The following is a 21,469-nucleotide window of genomic DNA, read 5'->3' as shown; positions in this document are numbered from 1 at the left end:
GAAGAAATGCTAGTTAAGAGCAGCCTGAAGAGCTTTAATGTAACTATAAGAGAGAAGATGATAATGAGACAAGATCTCATTCCTCAAATACATAAAAAGCCTCTAAGTATCATAAATAACAAGCCCATTTTGAATGTAATCTTTTTATTTGGTGATGCTGGGAGCCCAGACAGTAAACAAGAGAAGGTGGAGATACACAAGTATGAGCAGATAAATATCTAACTTAGTATTTCTGAGCTCTGGATACATCTGTATGATACAGCATAGTGCCACAATGAGAGAGGAGACAGAGTCAACCAAACCTGTTTAGTACCAAAGGTAATATACCTGCTTCTTACCAGGTAAATAAGTCCAGGCACAGCTTTTTACTATTAGGTAATACATCTTCCACAACTATCTAATAACTATCTAATAACTATCTAATAACTATCTAATAACTATCAAAAGCAAGAATACATTTGCAGTGTGATCACTGTTACTCACTGTGGTTAGAAACAGACAATGAGAAGTTCAAATTATGTATTATGGAACAAAAAATGACATTGAATAAATAAACGGAAGTGTAGGTGACAGCATAAGAAAACCCCAATGAGTGAATGAAATGGCAACAGTCAGTAGAATTACAGAAAACACAGTCACTTTGAAAACCACCAGTGACAAGAAAAAGTCCAGCACAGTCTAGGTAAATTGCTAAATAAAGATGTCAAATAGTAAAAAAACCCTATGCACTGAAAACAGAAAAACCAAAAGTGTCAATATTAGTATTCAAATATAGATTTTTAGCTATTCATGTCTCTCAGGAAAGGAAATGTAAAGCAGCATAGCAAACATTCCTGAGGACTAAAAAGTACTGTCTCATGGCCCAGAAGTGGCCCCTCAGCTGTCAGTTGGCCACCTCTGACCTAGATGAAGCATAAAACATTTGCCTGCAGATGACACAGTGCTGGGGTGGTAAATCAGAAGGAAAACAGGTTACTGTTACAGTACGAGCCATGGCACTTTGCTTAAATGAACTCCATCTAAGAAATGCAATTTCATGGAGACAAAAGGGAGGCAATACATTTGGGAACAAAGAACAGAGGTTTCATCTATGTAGGATGTGCTGAGGAGAATTTGGGGATATCATAAGGGCTTCAGTGTGACATTGTCACCAACAGAATCAAGGTAACTCGTGGATAGGATTACAAGCTGTCTCTGGTTACTCTGTTCATACTTCTAGAAGGCGGTTACAACAATGGAGTTTAAAGTAGATCCACAAAAGGGACTGATGGGTTGAAAACAAACGTTGAGATGGATAAAAACCCCTCAGCCTATTCAGTTTACTGGAAGTTAGATAAATGTTATCTTGAAACAAGATCTTGTAGTGTAACAGGAAGGAAAAGCAGTGTGACAGCTGTGCCTGTGGAAACAGTAGCCTGCATGGAAATTTTCAAAATAAAACCAGATCTCTTTTTACAATGCAGTTTCTCAATTCAGGTTCTTGGGAAAAATTATGCTGCATAGGTACCCTGAGAAATCAGAAGGGGTCATCACCTTTAAATCTCCACTCTTTTCTTTTTTTCATTTTACTATTGTTTTACTACATTAAATTTGTGCAACTGTATGCACTTGGGAACTAATAATAATAAAAAAAGTCTGCTACAACTGGGCTTAGCAACTGGGAATATCAGAGAAGGTGACAGATTTGGGAGTATCAAAATGACTTTCAGTCACCAGTATGTAACAGCTGTAAAAGACAAATGTGATCTGCAGCTATATCTGTCAGAGTATTCCAAGAGAAACAGGGAACAACTAGTGTTATGCACATGGCTCTGGTGTTTAGGAAAGACTGATTCAAACCAGAACAGGTGCAGAAAAGGAAAGGAAATTTAAAGCCTAATAGGTTGAAAAACTGTGGCTTTTTTGTCTTGCAAGAAAAATCCCAAGAAACCCAAACCAAAATAATCCAGCTATCTCTAATCAACCAAAAAACCCCCAATTATGTTGATAGAATCTTTCTAAAATACAAGAAAAGAGCTATTTAAGGTAAAGGACAATACTGGAAAAGTAAATACTCTGTTATCAAATTTAGGCTGGAAAAAGGACATACATTAACAACCCATTAATATAATCAGCTTTAAACTGGAACATTATAGTATCACAAAAAAGGTTTATGATATTGTCTGCCATAGCAGGAGATGCTGCCCAAAGACACAAGAGGTACTTTCCTGCCAATATTTCTAAGAAAATTCCATAATTTCAAGACTGTGTTTTGAACAAATTGGAGTTCAGCTTTGAGACAAACACATGAACCTGTTAATTAAGAGGATTTGTTTGTCAAATACTTATTAATGTACTGTGTGAGCTTAATTGCAGATCAACAAACAGAAATGTTATTTTTTCTTATTTCAGATACCCTGAGTAGCAGTCTCAAATAACAGTGAGTCTGTAAACATTCTCTTGGCAGAAAAGAACAGGTTACTTATCTATTGAGTCAGCAACCTATTTGATACGCACCACATTACCAAAAATGTGGATTTTGTATTTGTGAAGTTGCCAGACAGTTAGTTCTTGAAGCTGATTGCCTTATTTATTGTCTGGTACTACACTGTGGCAGTTGAAGCATCTTCCACACCCTGCCCATGACAGCGTCTTTCACTTTTTTCTCTAGGAAACAGCTGCCTGCCATTCAGTGCTCGCCTCCACTGCTGGAAAAACAAGCAACTGCAACTGTGCTATGGAAACTTACCTACCAAGAACAGGAGCTAGATCAGCAGGCACTTTCACAGAAGTTTGGGAGCAACTACATATGTTGGCTACAGTGGTGCTAGGTCAAAATAGGAAATTTAGATGCAAAAAGTGCTCTCTACCTCATTGGTCACCTTGGTTATTCGAGTGCAGAGCTAAAATCAAAGCCCTTTTAACATCGTAATTTCTCAAGAAAACTAGTAAAAGAAACATAATGGCTTACAGCAGTTACAGCCAAACACAGTGGAGCTGAAAAACTACCGAAAATCAAAGCAAATCCTCTAGCTGTCATCTCACATCCTTAAATTCTCACCTGCTCAGGACCCATGGAGGACAACCCTGATGTAGGCACAGAGGTCGCTGAGGTCATGCTGATCTGCCCTGTCATCTGGTTCATGTTGTTCATACCACTTGTGTTGGTTGCCATGGATACACTGATGTTCATGTTATTGTTGTACATGCTGGTGCTTGCTTGCTGCCCAAAATGTGGTGGGGACTGTTGTGAAAACATGCTACAGCAAGGAATGGAAAAAGCAATGTGTCAGACTTAGAATGCTGAAGCCACTAAGAAACTGTTTTCTTTTTAATATATTTTAAGCTATAATTTGTATATACTGCCATTTATTCCAACTTCAAAGGAAAAACTAGTTTGCAGCTGCATTAATGTCTATGGAATAGATTTTTAAACTTTAAGGTCCCATGTCTGTGCACAAAAATGCATGCCTTTGCGTGTGAAACTATGGCAGAGCACAAATCTGTTATGCACATGCAGTAACAGCCAATTAGCTGTCTAAATGTGCTTTGTCTGTATTTTAAAGTAATTTTTGGAGGGAAAGGAAAACAGTTTTTTTTCCCTCCAGTGTTAGCACAGGACAGGAGTGCTGAGCTGAAATTAGAGCTAGTCTAATAAACATTCTTTTTTGCAAAATAATCTACTTGCACATATGAATACCAGATTTGCACATACAATTATGGGGAAGTGGGCTCACAAATATAGACATGCGATTGTGCAGAAATTTATTTACTAAATCTTACCATCAGATTTTGAAAATGTGGCACCGTAAAGAAACAACATAAAGTCTAAGACAATTATCCTCTGTGTTCCTTTAAGGCCTTTCTGAACAACTTAAGGAGGAGAACTGTGGAAGATCTCATCCCACATTTATTCAGTCAAGTGCCTTCTGGATAGTATCTTCCTTCTCGTTATGTTGGAAGTTATATTAGAGACTTCTTTACATTTCCTAAAATGCACTTTGCTGTTTACGTACCAGTCTTTTCTACTCTTCAAGCATAATCCAACAGTCAATGAAGGAATTATTACTGACAATGTGTCAGTTTAGAGGATCTGCATTAGCCTGAAAGACTGTGGAAGGGCTGCTGTGTGTCAGATGGCACACGGTAACCACCTCTGTATCCATGGCTAACTTTTACTGCCCCGTGAAGCACTGCTCCCACAGCTCCTACAGCTGAGGAAATCTTTCAGGGTTAACACTCAACCTTGCACTTGGGTCCTCCAGTAGGCTTATTGCTGTGAACTGTGAGACTTGGTAGAGTGCAACAGCATTCCGGGCACAGGACCAAACTCTGAAAATCCCACCATTCTCTTCCTTCCAATTCCATGTCTTTTCAGGCCACCTAACCCCATTTTTAAGTTGTTATCTGGATGGCTGAAATAGTACACTACAGATCATTGTGAATACTCAGTGGCTTGTGTAAACACATTTGACATGCCTCTGCTGTAGAGCTGCAGTTTAACAAAGCCAACCACTAGTCTTATCAAGCTGCCCCTGTGCCATTTTTGGCAGAAGCCATGACAGTGGCAGCTATGTCTCCTGCAGATGCTTCAGGAAGACAGTGAGGATGGGGCATGGACAAGGATGAGGATAAGAGATATATCAGCTGCTTTAAGGGGTACTTCATTTGGATCAGCCTCATCAATAAAATACTGGTGGTTTGGGTTTATTAAATCTTTGTCAACTGGTGGGGAAAAGATTTGTCACTGGGCTAGGACAATAAGAACAGCCTGAGAACTTCAGGATGACAAAAGCACTGTGCTAGAGACAGCTGCGTGCACCCCAGTGTTAAGTGATACAGGTTGTACCTGATACTTCCTTCCGTCTTCCAACGAAAGGCAAAGATCACTGCCATCTGGAAGCTCACTGCTGTCTTCAACATCCAGCCCATTTGATTTGGACAGACTGATTGTTAGAGCTATACCAACTGGGGCGGGGGCCTCAACTGAAAAGGTGACTGCATGCATGAGGCATGCTACGATGCTGTCAGGGAATTAAATTATATGCTGACCTCCAGTATGTGCAAGCACTAATGGGCTGAACCTGGTTACACTCCAGCATTTAAAGTGGGAGGTGATAATCCAGTCACCGCAATTCCAGAGCAGTAGGGAACGCACAGGCTCTGGCTCAGCTGACGCAGCCATGTGGAAAGCAGTGTGGGAACAGAACACGAAAACTGTATGCAGAAGAAATGCATCCACACAAACGTTAGGGGATGGAGTTCACTGTGCAGCAGAGGTGCTTCTTAAGGACACAGAGTGTTTGATCAGTTACCACAGACGAAGCAATGCATTGTGTGGATATAGGTCTTTTAGCTATGCACTCACTTCGCCTTGTAGGAAGGCAGAATTTAAACCAATTCGTCAAGCCAAATTGAAAAGAAATCTCTTTTAGGATAAATAGTTAACAACAAACACACTAACAATTACATAAAACAAGCCCATAAATAAGTGTAGACTGTAAATGACCCCATTACTCTGTGTGTTCATTTTGGTTTTGTTCTGGATTTACCTGTTACCACCCATATTCCCTTGTGCCCACCCATTCATCTCCGTAGAGGACTGATAGGCAGGATTAGCCTGAGACTGCTGAATCATGGGGCTTTGAGAGTGAGCCAGTCTTGGTGACATTAGTGGACTCTGAGGAGTGGTGGCCCCTGTGAAGCCTGGATCGGGTTGCTGACTTATACCTGAAGAAGAAAACAAGAAATTTACCCACTGTACATGCAGAGTTAAAACATGCCAAGAGCTCATACCTGTTGATATGTCTTTACACAGTCCTATTTATATCACCTGGAACCTATAACCTTGTATCTTAATGTGGGATTTAGATTTAAAGCAAAACATCATCAACTAATACTATATGTATAACCTTAAAAAAATTGTTTTGTGTAGGCATGTTGGTTGCCTGTCCCAGTCACACAAGTGGTCTCTCCTCTCTACAGACTTAAAGAAAAACACTGGTGACTCCCTACCCCGCTTCCCCACAACTGCATTCAGAACAACAAATAAAACATATTGCTTTTGTCTGTAAATCCATTTTGGTGAAAGTTATGCATGACCCGTTGACTGCATGGTACCACCTTTTAACAGTTAGGCTATAATTTCCAATTTTTTCTAAAACTCCTAAAACCTCAGAATCGCTGTTTCTCTGTCCCTGCAAAAACAGGTAGTGCCATTTTGTGCAAGCATTTAATGATTCTGTAAAATCAAAAAATCATCTAGATGCAAAGAAAACCTAATTAAGGCTGTAAAATGCCAATTGTGTGCAGAAATTTTGTTATAAACCAAGTCACTTTAGTCTTGTTTAAGTTCATTATAAATAGCATACTGAACATAAACAAGCTGCTCAATGAGGGGGTAAGAATAAGGTATTATGAAATTATTCTTATATTCATTGGTGTGACTTAACTTCTCTGTATTTTTGGTATATCAGAAAATGGCGATAATTACATCTCTTCATTTTCATCAAGCAGTTACAAATACATGGAGTGAAAGTAATACTATGAAATATTATTACTTTTAGAAACTGGCATAAAGGATAACAGATCACTAAGAGTAGATACCAAATTTAGAATTGGATGGGCATAATTGGTTATAGCAGCAGAACTTTCACATAACATACTATTTAATATAATTACAGTATAACTTATGCAATAGGTATAAATAAAGAGGCTGTATAACAATAACTGTATGGAGGTAACTGCCCCATGCACCCCCAGAACAAAGTGGTACACAGCTTTGTGAAACACACGAGGAAAATGGTATTAATTAGTATATTTACACAGGTTTAAGGAGAGGGAGTGGAATGCCTTATCTAAAACTAATTTATATTATTTAAATTCAATAATTAGTTGTTAATTTTACATTATAATGTACACATGAAGAACTTATTTCTTTTTTGGAAAAATATGTCTAGTATTTAAGCAATATCTCATTAACAAAATTTAAAAAATTACACACGGTTTTGCTTCAGGTTACTTTATGGTTTTCATCAATACCTATTCACATCTTTTTCTTCATTTGCACTTTTATCAGATATACTGGTTTGTTTAATTCAGTCAAAATTCAGAGTCCATCAAGCAAATACATACACATATATGGGTCTGCATGTGCACACCCACTTTTAGCTGTATGTATCTATATATAAACAAACATACACATCACACACTTCTACTATTGCTCAAAAAAAAGAATGGTGCTTGGAAAATAAGTCGTACTAGGGCTAGGAAAGTGGAAAGGCACTATATTGCATTTAAGGACTCCCAAGGGGTCCAAACCCCCATGCTTCACACTGTTCCCAGGGAGCTAGGCAAGAGCTTGTGGGAAGAGGGCTTGGATCCAGCACCGGGGAGCACGGGGGAGTTAAGGACTGCCCAAATGCTCTGAGATGGGGTGGGACCAGTACCGTAGTTTGGAGGAAACGGAAACTGCTGTGCATTGGCCTGCGGGATCCGCGGGTTGCTCATGGTTGCTGGTATGCCACCGGTGGCCACCATGCTGGGGGTCATGCTCAAGCCTTGCCCTCGCATCATCAGTGTCCGCTGCTGCACCTGCTGCTGCTGCTGCTGCATCTGCCGCTGCCGCAGGTGTTGGCTCAGGATCTCCCGCTGCCTCTGTGCCAGCATCTGCGCGTTGATAGGGCCCTGCAGGGAGAACCATCGCCGCCCATCAACAACCCCTTCCAAGGCAACCTCACCAATGGAGGCATCTCCACTAGAGCAATCTGGAAGATTCCAGCTTTTTCCCCCCCATCACACAACTAACAATAATATAAAGCAGGAGAAAATAATCCTATTAATACTTCTGTCAGGAAAGACTTCCAACAGTGCAAGAGTCACTAAATGAATTAATACTGGCATGTTTAAGGCTGCAGCAATTTGTAATTGCAAATAGAGTAGCTCATTAAAAAAACAGTACCTTTAGGAAATTAGAAGCTTGGTTAAAAATGGAGTTATATCTTTAGTAAACAACTACCTGTCCCATGTAAATACGGGAAAAATAAAACAGTAAACTATTTGTATTGAAAATGTATTTGCTGTATAGTATTACTACTATATTATATTAGAGGAAGAAAGAAAAAAAAGAAAGTGACTTCTTTTTTTTTAAAAGGTATTTCTCTCACCTGTGTTGGCACTCCAGGTCTCAAAGACAGATTCATGTTGGAGACGCTGCTGATTTGATTTATCAGTGGCTGCCGATTCTAAAGAAAAAAACACAAATCACCCCAACAACAAAACCCAAAAGTTTTTAGAAGGAAAGAGAAAAAGGGAGGTGTTACATCCAGAGTTATACACATCTACTTCCCCAAGTGGTTGGTCTGTAGGCCTAGTTTTACATATTCAAGCAGGGACTAATTTTCCTCCTCAAGTCCTATTATCACACACAGAATGTTGTTTCTTAAGGAGATAATACACCAGAGAAATATTAACACAGGCACTAAGCTGTTTATACCAAACTTCCTTCACAGTTCCTGTCCATTTTCAGTTTGGGACTGGACTGTTGAGGTTTACTCCAAATTAGACCTTATCCTGATGTTTGAAGGCACAGATGATCTTTCCTCCTTCAACAGCAAAACCATTGATATCTCACTTATAGTACTATGGACCGATATATTTAAAAATGAAACAAGAAACAACAACTTAAAACAATCCCCAAAAGTCGACCAAAGCCAACAGGAAAAAAAAGGATGTAGGTAACAGGCAGCAATAAAAGCAATTAGATTGGTGGAAGAGTCAAGATACAACAAATAGAAAAAGACTGGAGCAACAAAAAGCACCATTGTAACCTTGCTCAAAGACTTAGTGAGACCTAGGCTTAAATACTAGTCATGTTCTTGCATGGTATTATAGAAAGAATAATGTAAAGATGCCAAAAAAAATCATAAATGAGAATGTGCAAAGCACTGTCTTGTCAAAACTCATTGTGGCTACTGCTTTTAGTTTGAAAGGGGAATTCAGCAAGATCTGGTCTGTTTGGAGTAAGCTGACAGTACGTTTCACCTCTAAGAGGTGCCTGCACCAGCGTGGAAGCGGGCATGACAGGGGATGTACCTGCTGTGCCTGGAGCCTGTGCTGCAGCTGGAGCCGCAGCTGGTTTGGCTGGTTCTGCACGATGCCGGCAGGCCGGAGGCCGGGCCGGGGCTGCATGCGCAGGGCAGTGTATCCCGGGCGCTGCCCCATGGCATGGAAGCTGGGGTCCTGCATGGGCGCGTAGCTGCCCTGCGCCATCTGAGCCTGCGCCGCGTACTGCTGGGAGAACACCGGAGCCTTCTGCTCCATCAGGATGCTGGACTCCTGGCTGGGGAAGGACTCGGGGTCGACAGCTTGGCTCTGCAGAAATATGTGAACAATAGAGACAGTTGGTGGGACACAGCTTTTCAGAGGATTATATGAGACTAATACAGACAGCCTGCAAAAACAACCTTTTGGGGTGTGAATGCTTTTAAACAGAAAATTACATAAGTTTGCTTTACCTCAATATAAAACTTAAAAATAAATGTAACTGTATTTTTGAGTATCAAAACACGTTCATGGAGACAAATTCCTCCTTTTTTCTTTTTGTTTTTTTTTTTTTTTACACAAATACCCACAATCTTTCTCATGTTCTTAACACAACCACTGTATCACTCTACTAATGAAAAAAACCTGAAATGACAAATGTTAGATCAAAAGCTGTAAATTAAGTGATGGCAGCATATTTTTGCCATTGAATCTGAGATAAATTCAAAGACATTACAAATGAATAAGTAGATTTTTATCAGTATCCTTAAACAAAATAATGACCTCAAATAAAGATGCCTGAAACTATTACAGAAGTTAATGTGAACAGAGTGCCTAATTCTTTCAGGGCACTTTTCCACTAACTGATTATCCATTAGCATAAATAAGGTAACACAATTCTAAATTCCATTTTAGATATGCCCTTAATATTTGCCCTAGCCAGAATAATTTTATAGCTTATTCCATGCTGACCTTGAAAATGAAGTTAATCTAAATTTCAGTGCCCTCATGAAAGAAAGTCTTTAAGCTGCTATAAAATGATCAATGGTTATTTTAAAAAATATGTTTTAAAATGAGACCGTTTTCTTATCTGCAAAATTCTTCAACTGCTTCCACTGAGGTATTAATTAAATAGAAATGTATTTACCACTTAGTTTGAAATAAACTATTATTCATATTTTCTGGTAGTGGTATTCCAAAACCTATGTAATACTGCATGAAAGTTTCACACCGCAAAATTGAAGTTCACCAATAAATTGTATCTCCAGCTTAACACCTCACTGAGTTCTGTGTTGTACCAAATAGACTTGGAGATAGCTTTCTCATGTTTAAAGCAGAATTTCATTGGTCCTATTTCATATCTAAAATGCAGAGGTAGTTCAGAAGTTATGCTTAGGGTGCTGATGAGTGCTGGGAAATGAAATGGGTATTCTAGGATCCTCTGAGAATATTAAATCATCATATAAACATGTAAAGCTGATTTTGGAAATACAATTCTTATGCTAGAAACATCAGGAACTAACTTTTCCCCTGAATATTTTAATTTTTACCACATTTTTTTCCCACCATGTAAGACTTAAATGGAACCCACCAAAAGAACTAAGTGGAACCCACCAAAACTAACTGTCGGCAAAAATGGATGAAAAAGCACAGAACAATTTCATGCTACAAAGTTTAGGAAGCATGCTCATAATTAAAAAAAAAAAATTACAGTTTAAGTGCTTGGAACTCATCTCTTAACACATATTAATCAACTCAGGCAAAAACTACAGGTGAAATGAAACATTACAGGTTTGCTAATCCAAAAGATCGTTGCCCCCATCTCACAAAAGGCTTGATCCCACTCCTAGGCTTTCATATTCCTATTTTCCTCTTTCCTATACTCTGTTGTTGGCTGTGATCTTACCTTTCTCCCCTACAGGTGTTATTCTGACCATCATTTTTTTGTTTTGGTCAGTTTACTTGTATAAAGCAGGTCAGAAAAAGGAAATCTAGATGAGGGTGGCAGGGGAGAGGAGGGAAGGCTAAACCTGGAGCTGAAGGAAGCTCTTCAGGTGACACTGACACATTAGATAGACTTCCACCAAAAGATATAACTCCATCCTAGCTTGCAGGAAGTGTTTTATAATCCTGTTTTTCAGCTCCACCTTGACAACATACGTTTTAAAAGCAACTACTACATGCCAAATGCCATGTCCCACACTGTGTACCTGGCTCACTAGTTCTGGTATTCCTAGAGCCCTGTCGATTTCTTCTAAACCATCAAAATTCCTTAATGCCATGTAAAGCTGATCCAGAAGAGCACCCTCATCACTTGGTGACTCTGATGAAGGATGATTACACAAGAGATCATCTGGTGAGCTGCCAAACGGTTGCCTGTGAAAACATGAACATAGCGTTGGTAAACAGCTGCTGGAAAACAAGAAATAATATCAGAGGATTAGTACTCAAATTAAACTAACAAGTGGAGACAGAATTCTTTTAATCACTGCCAATTTTGTTTAGAAAATTATACTGGATGAAAGTTATGCTACCCAAAGAAGTAACTAAATAGTGTGATTAATGCCTGTCAAGACCCTACAAGCATGGTGTATCTGACAAGCAAGAAAGCACACCAAAGTTATGCCTGAGCGCTGATTTTATATTACAGGGTCAACAGTGGAACAGAAGTCAGTACAGAATATAGTCAATGAAGGCAGAAGGCTAAATAATTGTGGTTTTAAAACTAATTGTAACTTCGAATTTCAGATGTCAGATTAAGTATACTATCACAAGTAGACTCTCCTCTTAGCTGGTTTTCTATCAGGTTAAGCAAGCTGAAGAAGCCACAGAGGGCCATGGATTGTCTGAGCTTGCAAAACTGAACATCTGGAAGAGCTGGGCAGAAGCATGAGGGAGTAGGGAGAAAAGGACATTATCCTTTTTGTTTGCAGCAAAATACTGCATCAGCTTACCCCATCTGCATGCCCCATCATCAGCTCACCCCAACTGCACACTTGGGTACCAGTTTATACCACATAAAACCCACGTAACTTGGTTATGTGCCTTGGAGGGACATCAGCAAGAATTTGGATACTGTCAGGCAGAGTGTAGTGGCTCTATAAATCGTGCTTACCTCACCCCTGAATTTGTATGCAAAGCACACTCACAGTTACAAAGGCAGAATAAAGGTTTATTCTAAACCCAAAGGACAAAACTTCCTAAGAAACAAACTAAATCCGAAATAACACCTTATCTGCAGGCAAATAACACATTTTTGTTTTGCAGTTCACACACCTGCTCTGCTTCATGCATGTTACTACAAGACTACAATAGAAAACATAAAGAGCAAAGCATTCTGCAAGGAAGGGCAGCTACAATATGCGCATCATGGAAGAATCTCATCCCAGATAATTACTCAGATACAACAAAAGCTGTCATACATAGAGGGAGGAAAAGCACTATATGTGAACCCTTTTTACATGTCTGTTTAGAAAAACAAAGAAACATGTTTGTGTATTTAGTTTCCATAATGAGACATATGGTTGCCATGGAAGTCTAATCTCTATGTCAAAGCTAAGCAGAAGAGCTGCATCATCAGGCTATACACTGAAAAAACCCAAAGGATGGCAAGCAGGAAAACTAACCAAAATGTATTCTTTTTAATTAGATCCCAGGCAGTAAAACAAATAAGAGGATATACATTACATACCCTTAAAACATTGCAAAGTATTAATCAATCTCAAATACATAAGTTTCTCTAGCTGTCACAGATGGAATTATAAATCAGGAAAGGGAAAGAACAATAAAAAAAAATCCTCTGATTCAAATTGCTTGCAAACTTGAAGATGACCTATAAGAAGGGATCTACAATGTGGAAAAACAATTGATGAGGCTAGCAAAACAAACCTCCCTGAAACTGTAAATGGGCATGAACACACATGATAAGAAAAATTTTAAAACATTTGTCAAATCTGTATGTTAAACAATGACAATTACAATTTCCTCATTTCTTTTATATACTGAAATGATACTTTTAATTTTTTAAGAATTATTTTTACTCATTTAATACACATGACAATAATCAGATTATAATAATACTAGTCTTGGGGATTAATAAAATAAGAAATGGTGGAATCAACCAATTCATCATCTCTGTTTGGGTGCCTCTGATCAAATGATTCAGAGGCAATGCAATGGGAATTTTTTCCCCCACCATCTTCAGCTACAAGGGAATTATGAAAAATGCAAAGGTAGAAAAAATGGAAGAATTAACTACCTGGCTTGCTTACCAGATACAACCCTGTATTTTATTTTAAGGTGTAATTTTTAAAGTGAATAATTCAGTTATGCAAACAGTGCATTTTGCATATGGATACCTTAAGGAAACACCAGGAAACATTTTGAAAAGCACAGAAACTAACGAAGAAAATGCCACATATATTTATGGATAGTATTTTCGGACATCCTAATGAAAATTAAGAGAATGTAGTCGGAAGATTAACATTTTTTCAAGTATACTTCTTTCCAATTGCTTCCACTTCCTTTTCTTTTTATTGATCCCTCCATATCCCAACTTACACTGTTGAAAATATTTAGTGTTTTTCAATAAGACAAGCATAAAAAAAGACAGTATACAGAGTCAGTATCATAATGCACTTGCTTTAGAAGTTACCAGTTTGCACTTGCTTGTCCATTTTGCATCACTCAGACAGTCCATATATATATATATATATATATATATTATATATATATATATATATATATATATATTCTATAAAGTAAGCTGCAAACCTTTGGAGAAGATATGGCTCTTTTTTAAGAAGTGTAAACCACCTATTATAGTTTTGCCATTATTTAAAAAGTCTTAATAATGAACAAAGTTAACACATTACACATGAGTTAATGAGTTGTGCTTAAACTGTAGTTCTGATTAGCTGAGAAGGAGCTAACTTCAGGGAAGAGGCAGCCTTCCTTTCACTTCATCTTTCCTTCCTCATCTTTTACAGAATTTAGTTCAATTAAAAAAAACCCGAACAAAACATAATTAACCATGTCCTGCATCACTTAAAATGCTACCCCACTGTGGGAAGAAACAGGTATCTTGTAACTACACAGTTATGGCTTCTAGTACTGGCATTTTTCCACTTTAGTGTTCAGTATAATTATTAATAATTATTAATATTAATCATGCCCACGTTAATGCTCCAGAACTCAAAAATGGTGCAACTATCTGAAGTGCTGGCAGCATTCACTGTGACACAGAACTTTTAATTCTTACAACACATTAAAGGGCAAAGAGAGTGTTTATAAGTATTACTGGAACACACATACGTTTCATGAGCATAAAATACTATAAGCATTAAAGTGATGTACATTTGGTGAATATTTTATGCAGAATTTTGTTTCCAGGTGGTGTATAAAATATAGGCCTGTAAAAAATCTCTGTGTTCTGATGTGACACCAAGACTCACCGGTTCTGATTACCAAAAGTTGCCTGTTCTATAGGCAAGATGCTGTCTGGCCATGGTGCAGTCTGATTTGGAGGTGCCTGTTGTTGGCTATACTGAGGTCCTCCTATGTTCATCTCCAATTCAGATGGCCCTAGTCAAAAAAAAATAACCATATAACTCTTCTGAAAAGAAGCTACTTTCATGTTAATTCTTTCCATTGAATTATCTATGTTATGGTAAAAGCAAATAAAAACATTAAGACTTCAGTAACATTACACTTAGAAGCACCATTATTTTTTTGTTAAAGTTTGCTTTTAAAATTTGAGAAAACACGGTTCAAAATTATAAAATAGCAGATACAACATCATAGATGCAAAACTTAATAAGACAAGCATAAAAAAAGACAGTATACAGTGTCAGTATCGTATTGTACTTGCTTTAAAAGTGACCAGGAACACTTATAACGTTCACAGCATTTCCTCTAAAAAAATCTCTACAGTCTTTAGTAAACAAGAGTTACTTCTTATCCTCTTTCTTTTGCCTCACCACTGTGGAGCTATAGAGTAGCAGGAACTGTCCATCTCAACACATGCATTAAAATGTAGTGTTTTAGACACCTTCCTTCCCACGTCCACAAGAAATTTTCACTGTGAAATATGGTTCTCATCAAACCTATAATTGAAGTATTTTTTTTCTTTTTTTTTTAATCTGCTTCATCTTTAACAACCCAGCATATGCCAAAAGAAACAACTCCACACAGGCCCTGACTTACCCATATTCATGACCTGAGATGGAAGCATCTGCCTTGGGCCAGCCTGGTTGCTGGGTCTCAAAGGGATGCTGGCCGTGGGGTTGCGGATCATGCCTGCTTGCACCGGCCTGTTCATGGCGCTGGCTGTGGGTGCACAGCTCACCCTCACAGCAGCAGCCTGGCTTCCCCAGTCTCCAGAAGTCATGGCAGGTCGAGGGGCATTGCCACCGATCATTCCTGCACAAAAGCCAAACACACTTAGGTACCAGCACATGATTCAGAACAGCTTTAGCACTACTGCTGCCTGATGAGCTGCATTTTCAGCAACAAAAGTGCACTGGTATCACTCAAATCACATTGTACCACAACTACCCATTCAGACGTGCAAAGCTACAGAACAGTGCCTTATGCTACTTAGTCAAGGGACTGGAGATTGTTATACATTTTACAAGAGGAAGATCCCTTTATCATTTCCAAAATGCTGTTCAGAGTAAGTGTTCCCATATGTAGTGTGCAACAGGTGCTGAGGGTGTGTGGATAGCCTTAACTTCCTTCCTCAGGAAATGAATCACGTTTGCTGATTTGTATGTCACTGCTTTACTTTCCAAGTGCTAAGTGAGAATGGAGACTTGAGTAACAATGTGTTAACGTAAACATGCTTACAAATTAGAAGGATTGTATATAAATTCACATTCTGCAAACATCTTTTGGTGACTTCCTTCATCTGGAACCTAGAGCCTTCTTAGCTTCAAGGTTCACCCAGATAATCTTGCACCGATGTACAGTGCAGGGAAATTACTCACAGAAACTTTCCGACAGATGCTGAAGTTCATTACCGTTATTGTAGGGGAAGTCCTCCCACACCTACTGTAAACAACTGATACAGTTTATTTACACTTGGAATATATAGAATACTACACTCTGACAGTAGACAAAAAACCTCAGCCAAACTCCAACACAAAAACCCCCTAAAATCCAAAGATGGGCGTTCATAGTATTTATATATTTCAATTTTAATCAGTCAAGAGAGCAGGTAAAACACTAATTTCAGATTGGACTATTGGTTCAGATTTGTTTCTCCAGTTGCATTTTGCAATATCCTTAAATGAATACTAAAAGCCACACAAATAATTATTACTCATCAGTTCAATTACTTGGTGACAAATAACCAAAGAGAAAAACTGCCTGAAGAGGGTCTCTGTTTTGTGTGCTGTACAAAATTTGCTTCAGTGTTACATCCTCAGGTTTGTTCTATTTGTGTACATATTCTATGAGCTGAAATACGTGTTGTGCTAGAGCAAGGCAGGAACACAATAATACTCTCTAATTTGTATACATAAGATGAATGAAATCCTCTAATATGTATACAGAATATGAAAGAAATAGGACACTTAAAAGAATACAAGTTGAACTGCCTAAATAGGCTATTTCATTATCTGGCAGCATTCCTTTTTTAGTACTGATGCGAACTAAATATAAAAATTTGACACTGAATAGCCATATGAAAGGACTTACAATGCCTATTTATTTACTCAGAGCTCTTATAGCTGTTGTCACACACTTCCACAGTCTCAGACTGCGCATTAGTTGAAGTAAGTCCACCAGCCAGACTGTTCTTGTCAAACACGCTACAACACCTCTGTACATTATTAACATGTTGTAACTGCAACATCCGATGGTTCTCAAAAAGGTTATGTGTCAGAAAATGATGAAAACATTAGCATTTCTTTCATTTAAAATGAGAACAAAGGCTATTAAATACAGGATAATTGATGGCAAAATCAAGTTCTGTAGAGACACACATTGTAAGGGCAACAGTATTGCCCACGATTTTGTTTTGATAGACCCATCTCTATAGACCAGTGGTTCATTTGTTTCTGTGAGGCAGAAAGATTGGATTTTTACCTACTTAAGCCTCAGCTGAATCTGTAATATTTATGTGAACAGACTCTAGATGCCATTACACTGTGTTCATCTAGAAGTTTTCTGGTAGATGACAAGCAGTGCACAGGGGCAGGACTAAAAATACGCAGACACAGAAATTCAAAATAAATATGCCAATACATATCATCCCACGAAACATGATTTTCCCAGACTTTTTGGAAAGTAATAACCTGTACTTGTAATAACCCCAACGTTAAGCTACACATGTTATAGCCTGTCACTCAAGTATATTAAAAAAGAAAAAAAAAAAAAAAGGAAGTCATCTTACCTGTGCTATTGCTGCCTAAAGTTCCTTGACTTCCTATTATCCCTTCATTCCTGCCCATCAGACCCGGCTGAGGTATCACTGAGTAAGGGCTACTCGTTCTTATGGGTGGGAAAGTTCCTGCACCTGTTGGGTTCTGCAGTGTAATGTCAAGTGGTAAATTCTGGTTTGGTAATAACCTGCCCAGTTGCCCTGCTCGTGGGTTATTAAAAGCTAGACAGGAGGAGCAAAGAAAAAAAGCAAAGTTACAAAATGGAAACTTTACAGGTTAAAAAGAAAAAAAAAAAGAACCCAGACACAATTAAAGCTCTTGGGCTGAGCTATTTAATGCTGTTTAATTTACCCACTCCTATCCGTCTGAGAAACATCCCTTCTAGACATTTTAATGTAAATTTCAACATGGAACATTCTGACACTAAACACAAACCAGATATGATGTATATTTTAAAAAACTTTAAATGATGCAATTTAACTGACAGAAGAGCCACTACAGCAAAATACACCCCTATGTGATGTGCATACTACTGCCAATTAATCTTATACCTAGTAGGACTGTAATTGCATGCAGATCTCATCCTGAGGCAGATTGTTAGGAATTATCTCAGTTTTGAGTGTTTTCCAGCACAAGCTGTGCCCCTGAAGAAGTTAGCAAAATTAAGGGCAGATTGAGTCTATACTGGATCCCATAGCCCCATTTCTACATGTCCCTTTTAATTATTTTTTTTTATTAATGAAAATAAATACTTCCATGATTCAGCAACGATAAATAACTGGTCCAGAATTAGAGCTGTGCCACAATAATATTCTGGTATAACAGAACCATCCTTGATGGTTACTGTCATCTTTATGTAACTATTTTCTTCTAGTTTGTGCTTTTAAAATCAGCCTCTGTGAAGAAGACTGCCTCAGAAAAGTGAGGTTCAGATTATGATTGGCAAGCATCTGGCTCAGCTAGTCTTTGGGCAATGTTCCAATGCAAAAAGCATCTCGTATGCGCACTAGTTCTCAAACATGAATCAAACACTGACCTTGTAGCTATGATTCCATTTCCAATCATACTCACAAAACACATCCAAGTAAATTACACACTTTTGTGAAATTATTATTTGCAATACTTCCTGATAGCTTCCCCTAGTAGAGGTTCTGATTTAACAGCATCCTTAAAGCGACTTCTGCATTTTACCACATTACAAAGAAGTTAAAAAACTTCTTTCTTATTTTAGATTGAAGTAGCGCTACTTTTGAATTTGGAAACTTATATGAGGTTTAGTAAGCTTACTAAAAAGTACAGAAACATTCTATTCCAAAGGTCTCTGACTTTTATTCTTATTTTATAAAACCAGACTGCAGGACCTCATTATATTTATTCCTTTTTTTTAGTGTTAAGTTCTCTGGCAGGTGATTTTGCCTATATGTGTGTACAGGAAACACATCACATCACATACACCTAATTCTTAACCATGAGATCAAAATTTTGTCTTGTCTGTCTGTTCAAACAAGCAAACAAAACTTACTCATGAAACAAAAATGACCTTCTCAAGATTAGGGGCATCATCAAGTTTAAGGATTGAACCAAAAATGAACTTAAGTGACAGTTTCAGAATAGTTTGTTCCAAAAGTTTGAAAAATCACATAGATGAGCGAGTTGTTATATGTGTGGTTTTGCCAGCACCCCCTGATCTTACAAAAGGAAAGCTGGAAATGCAGCACAAAATAACAACACAGCTGATGAACTGTGATGGTGATTAGATCACATATTCTGCTCGTGGTCAGGATGGGACTGAAGGAGGCTCCTTGTTCCCATGTAACAGACTCAAGAAATTTGGCAAATCTAGCAGCTTTTTCTTTTAACAGATAAAAATATTTAAAGTATTTTCATGTAAAACCTGTAACATGAAAGCTGGTTATTTCTTCAGAAAAAAATAATTAAAAAACCCCAAACCTTTTTTGGAATTGTATATGATTTGACATTCATTCTACATTGCTTTTCTGTGAGCATATGAGAAGCCCCTCACTATTTCTGTGCATCTGTTTTCTGTATGTTCTTCTACTGAAAACAAAGCAGAAGTTCCTAGGGAAATCAGGCACAGACACAAAACTGAGCCAGAGGAAAAGGTTTTAGGGTTTTAATATAGATGGGAAACAGGATGCTGCTTTTACAGAACTGCTGCTAACCACCAAGTCACTCTCATTTACAATCATACTGTTACTGTACTGTCAGTAGCTTTGAAAGCAGATTTAAAGCTAGGTTAACTCTAGAAAGCCAAAAGGCTCCATTGGAAGGAACCAACAGACCTTGCTTCAGGAAGAATACACTAAAGACTTTACACGCACAAAGATTTTCTTCTGACTTTTGTGCTGCTGCTGTTAGTACGCCCATACTTATAAAAATGAGTACATTAAATCCAAGCATCTTACTCTGAGCAACACTGATAACAAGTGATTATTTAAGGATCTGAAGTGGCTTTAATACAAATTTAAACACTAATATTTACCAACAGAATATTAATGTTTATTTGAACATTTCTAAGTAATTTGGGTTACTTTGGAAGTGGCCCAGTGGTTTTTTAATATTATCAGAATATCTAAAAATATTATCTAAAAAGTTTTACAAAAAAAGAAATCAGTTTACAAGGAAGTAAAGGATGTAAGTTTACTAAGGAAGTAAATAGATGCTGCCACCTCAGCCAACAGGAGCAAAAAATGAAGTAGTGGCTTTTTATGCTACTTTATTCAACATTAGCTGATAAGACTTCTGTCTTGCTTGCTTTCCATTATTCTATGGTGGTAAACCAACATTTCAATGTTGATTTGTAAGCTAATTAATAAAACTAAGGAAAACTGTCAGCTGGAAGGGACTCAATTAAAAGCCACAATTTCAAATTAAACTTGGACATTCCTCTTTATCATCTGTCCTTCTATTAATCTTGTGGTTTTAGAAGAAGACTCTCCTTCATTCATCTCTTGTCCCTTTTACTGCAAGAGCTGCCAGAAAGGAGTGATCTGCATCACAAAAAAACACTCTCGGTGCCAAAGCCCTCACAACAGCAGCATCAGATACAACCACAACAGGGGACATTTGCTTTATTTTGAGGTACCCTTAGAATTCCTCAGAGGACACACACTTCCAGGGTGAACTTGGTGTGAATTAGACTTAACCTCCACGTGTGTTTTGAAATGGGACGACCGCAGGTGGCGCTGTGTCATCATGCAACACCAGAGCAGGACAAGGAGCTACCCGGTTCCTCCCCAGCCGACCCGGGGACACCTCGACCCCTGCTCTGGGGGCTCACAAGCTTAGTGTACACGTGTGTACAAGGCGGAGTGGACTCACTGCTCTGTGAAATCCTCATTGCTGGTTTCTGGGTGGCCACCGCCGCGCCAGGGCTGCTGTCACTGGTGAGCTGCATGAGGTCATTGATGATGGCTTGCTTGTCGACCGAGCCCGCTGGCACGCCTGGGCGGCTATCTGGGAAAAGCTGTGGTAACTGGCTGTTCTGCAGGTCATCCAGAATCTCTTCCAAGTTATCCAATTCACTGCCTGGCTGCAACAAAGAAAGCACAAACCCACAGTACACATCGCTGCTCGCCTGCTGTTGGCATCCTGCTCACACCAAGCCAGGCAGCCTGCAACTGTTACACCCGCACTGGTTTTGGATGCGTCCGGCAAGATGCCCGATGTGGAGGAAGCTCACAAAGCTCTTGTAAGGGGACTGTGCAGGCTTCCCAGGGCTCGTCTGCCTTGCTTGTGGGGAGACCAGTGTGGCACTGGCACCCCTTCAAGAACCCAGCATCAAGATGTATGATTCCACATGGTTCATACCTCGGGCAACAGGGAGACTCTCCCTGTGCACTCAGTGATCGGTGCTGACAGCAGGAATAATTTTGGCAGGAGAAGAGATCCAACAGTGCTGAAGATGGGGGTTTACATAGGTATAACTAATATTCCTTTCAGCACAGTCATATTTCTAGTCTCTTTATGACTTGATTAAAAGCATATGATGGAAAAGTTGCTTCATGGCTAAAACAATTACCCATATGCTTTTTCTTTGTCAC

The 21,469-nt window shown here is 38.6% G+C and overlaps 1 protein-coding gene across 1 annotated transcript in view; it reads right to left on the bottom strand.

The window, feature by feature from the left end:
• The window catches only part of NCOA2 (nuclear receptor coactivator 2), a 177,729-nt gene that overhangs the window by 9,854 nt on the left and 146,406 nt on the right, over positions 1–21,469 (bottom strand). Inside the window, exons 13-22 of the mRNA XM_018079524.2 lie at positions 20,748–20,958; positions 17,417–17,626; positions 15,226–15,441; positions 14,475–14,604; positions 11,232–11,397; positions 9,073–9,351; positions 8,145–8,222; positions 7,428–7,665; positions 5,532–5,709; positions 3,041–3,239 (exon numbers count right to left, since the gene is read on the bottom strand). Coding sequence (XP_017935013.1) covers positions 3,041–3,239; positions 5,532–5,709; positions 7,428–7,665; positions 8,145–8,222; positions 9,073–9,351; positions 11,232–11,397; positions 14,475–14,604; positions 15,226–15,441; positions 17,417–17,626; positions 20,748–20,958 — 1,905 coding nt within the window. The remainder of the gene's footprint in view (positions 1–3,040; positions 3,240–5,531; positions 5,710–7,427; positions 7,666–8,144; positions 8,223–9,072; positions 9,352–11,231; positions 11,398–14,474; positions 14,605–15,225; positions 15,442–17,416; positions 17,627–20,747; positions 20,959–21,469) is intronic.

This window comes from Manacus vitellinus, unplaced genomic scaffold, assembly GCF_001715985.3.
Source record: "Manacus vitellinus isolate BGI_N305 unplaced genomic scaffold, ASM171598v3 scaffold_1_pilon, whole genome shotgun sequence".
Classification (NCBI taxonomy): domain Eukaryota; kingdom Metazoa; phylum Chordata; class Aves; order Passeriformes; family Pipridae; genus Manacus; species Manacus vitellinus.
The sequence above is the reverse complement of the archived record's forward strand: the minus strand, read 5'-3'. Positions and strand labels throughout refer to the sequence as shown.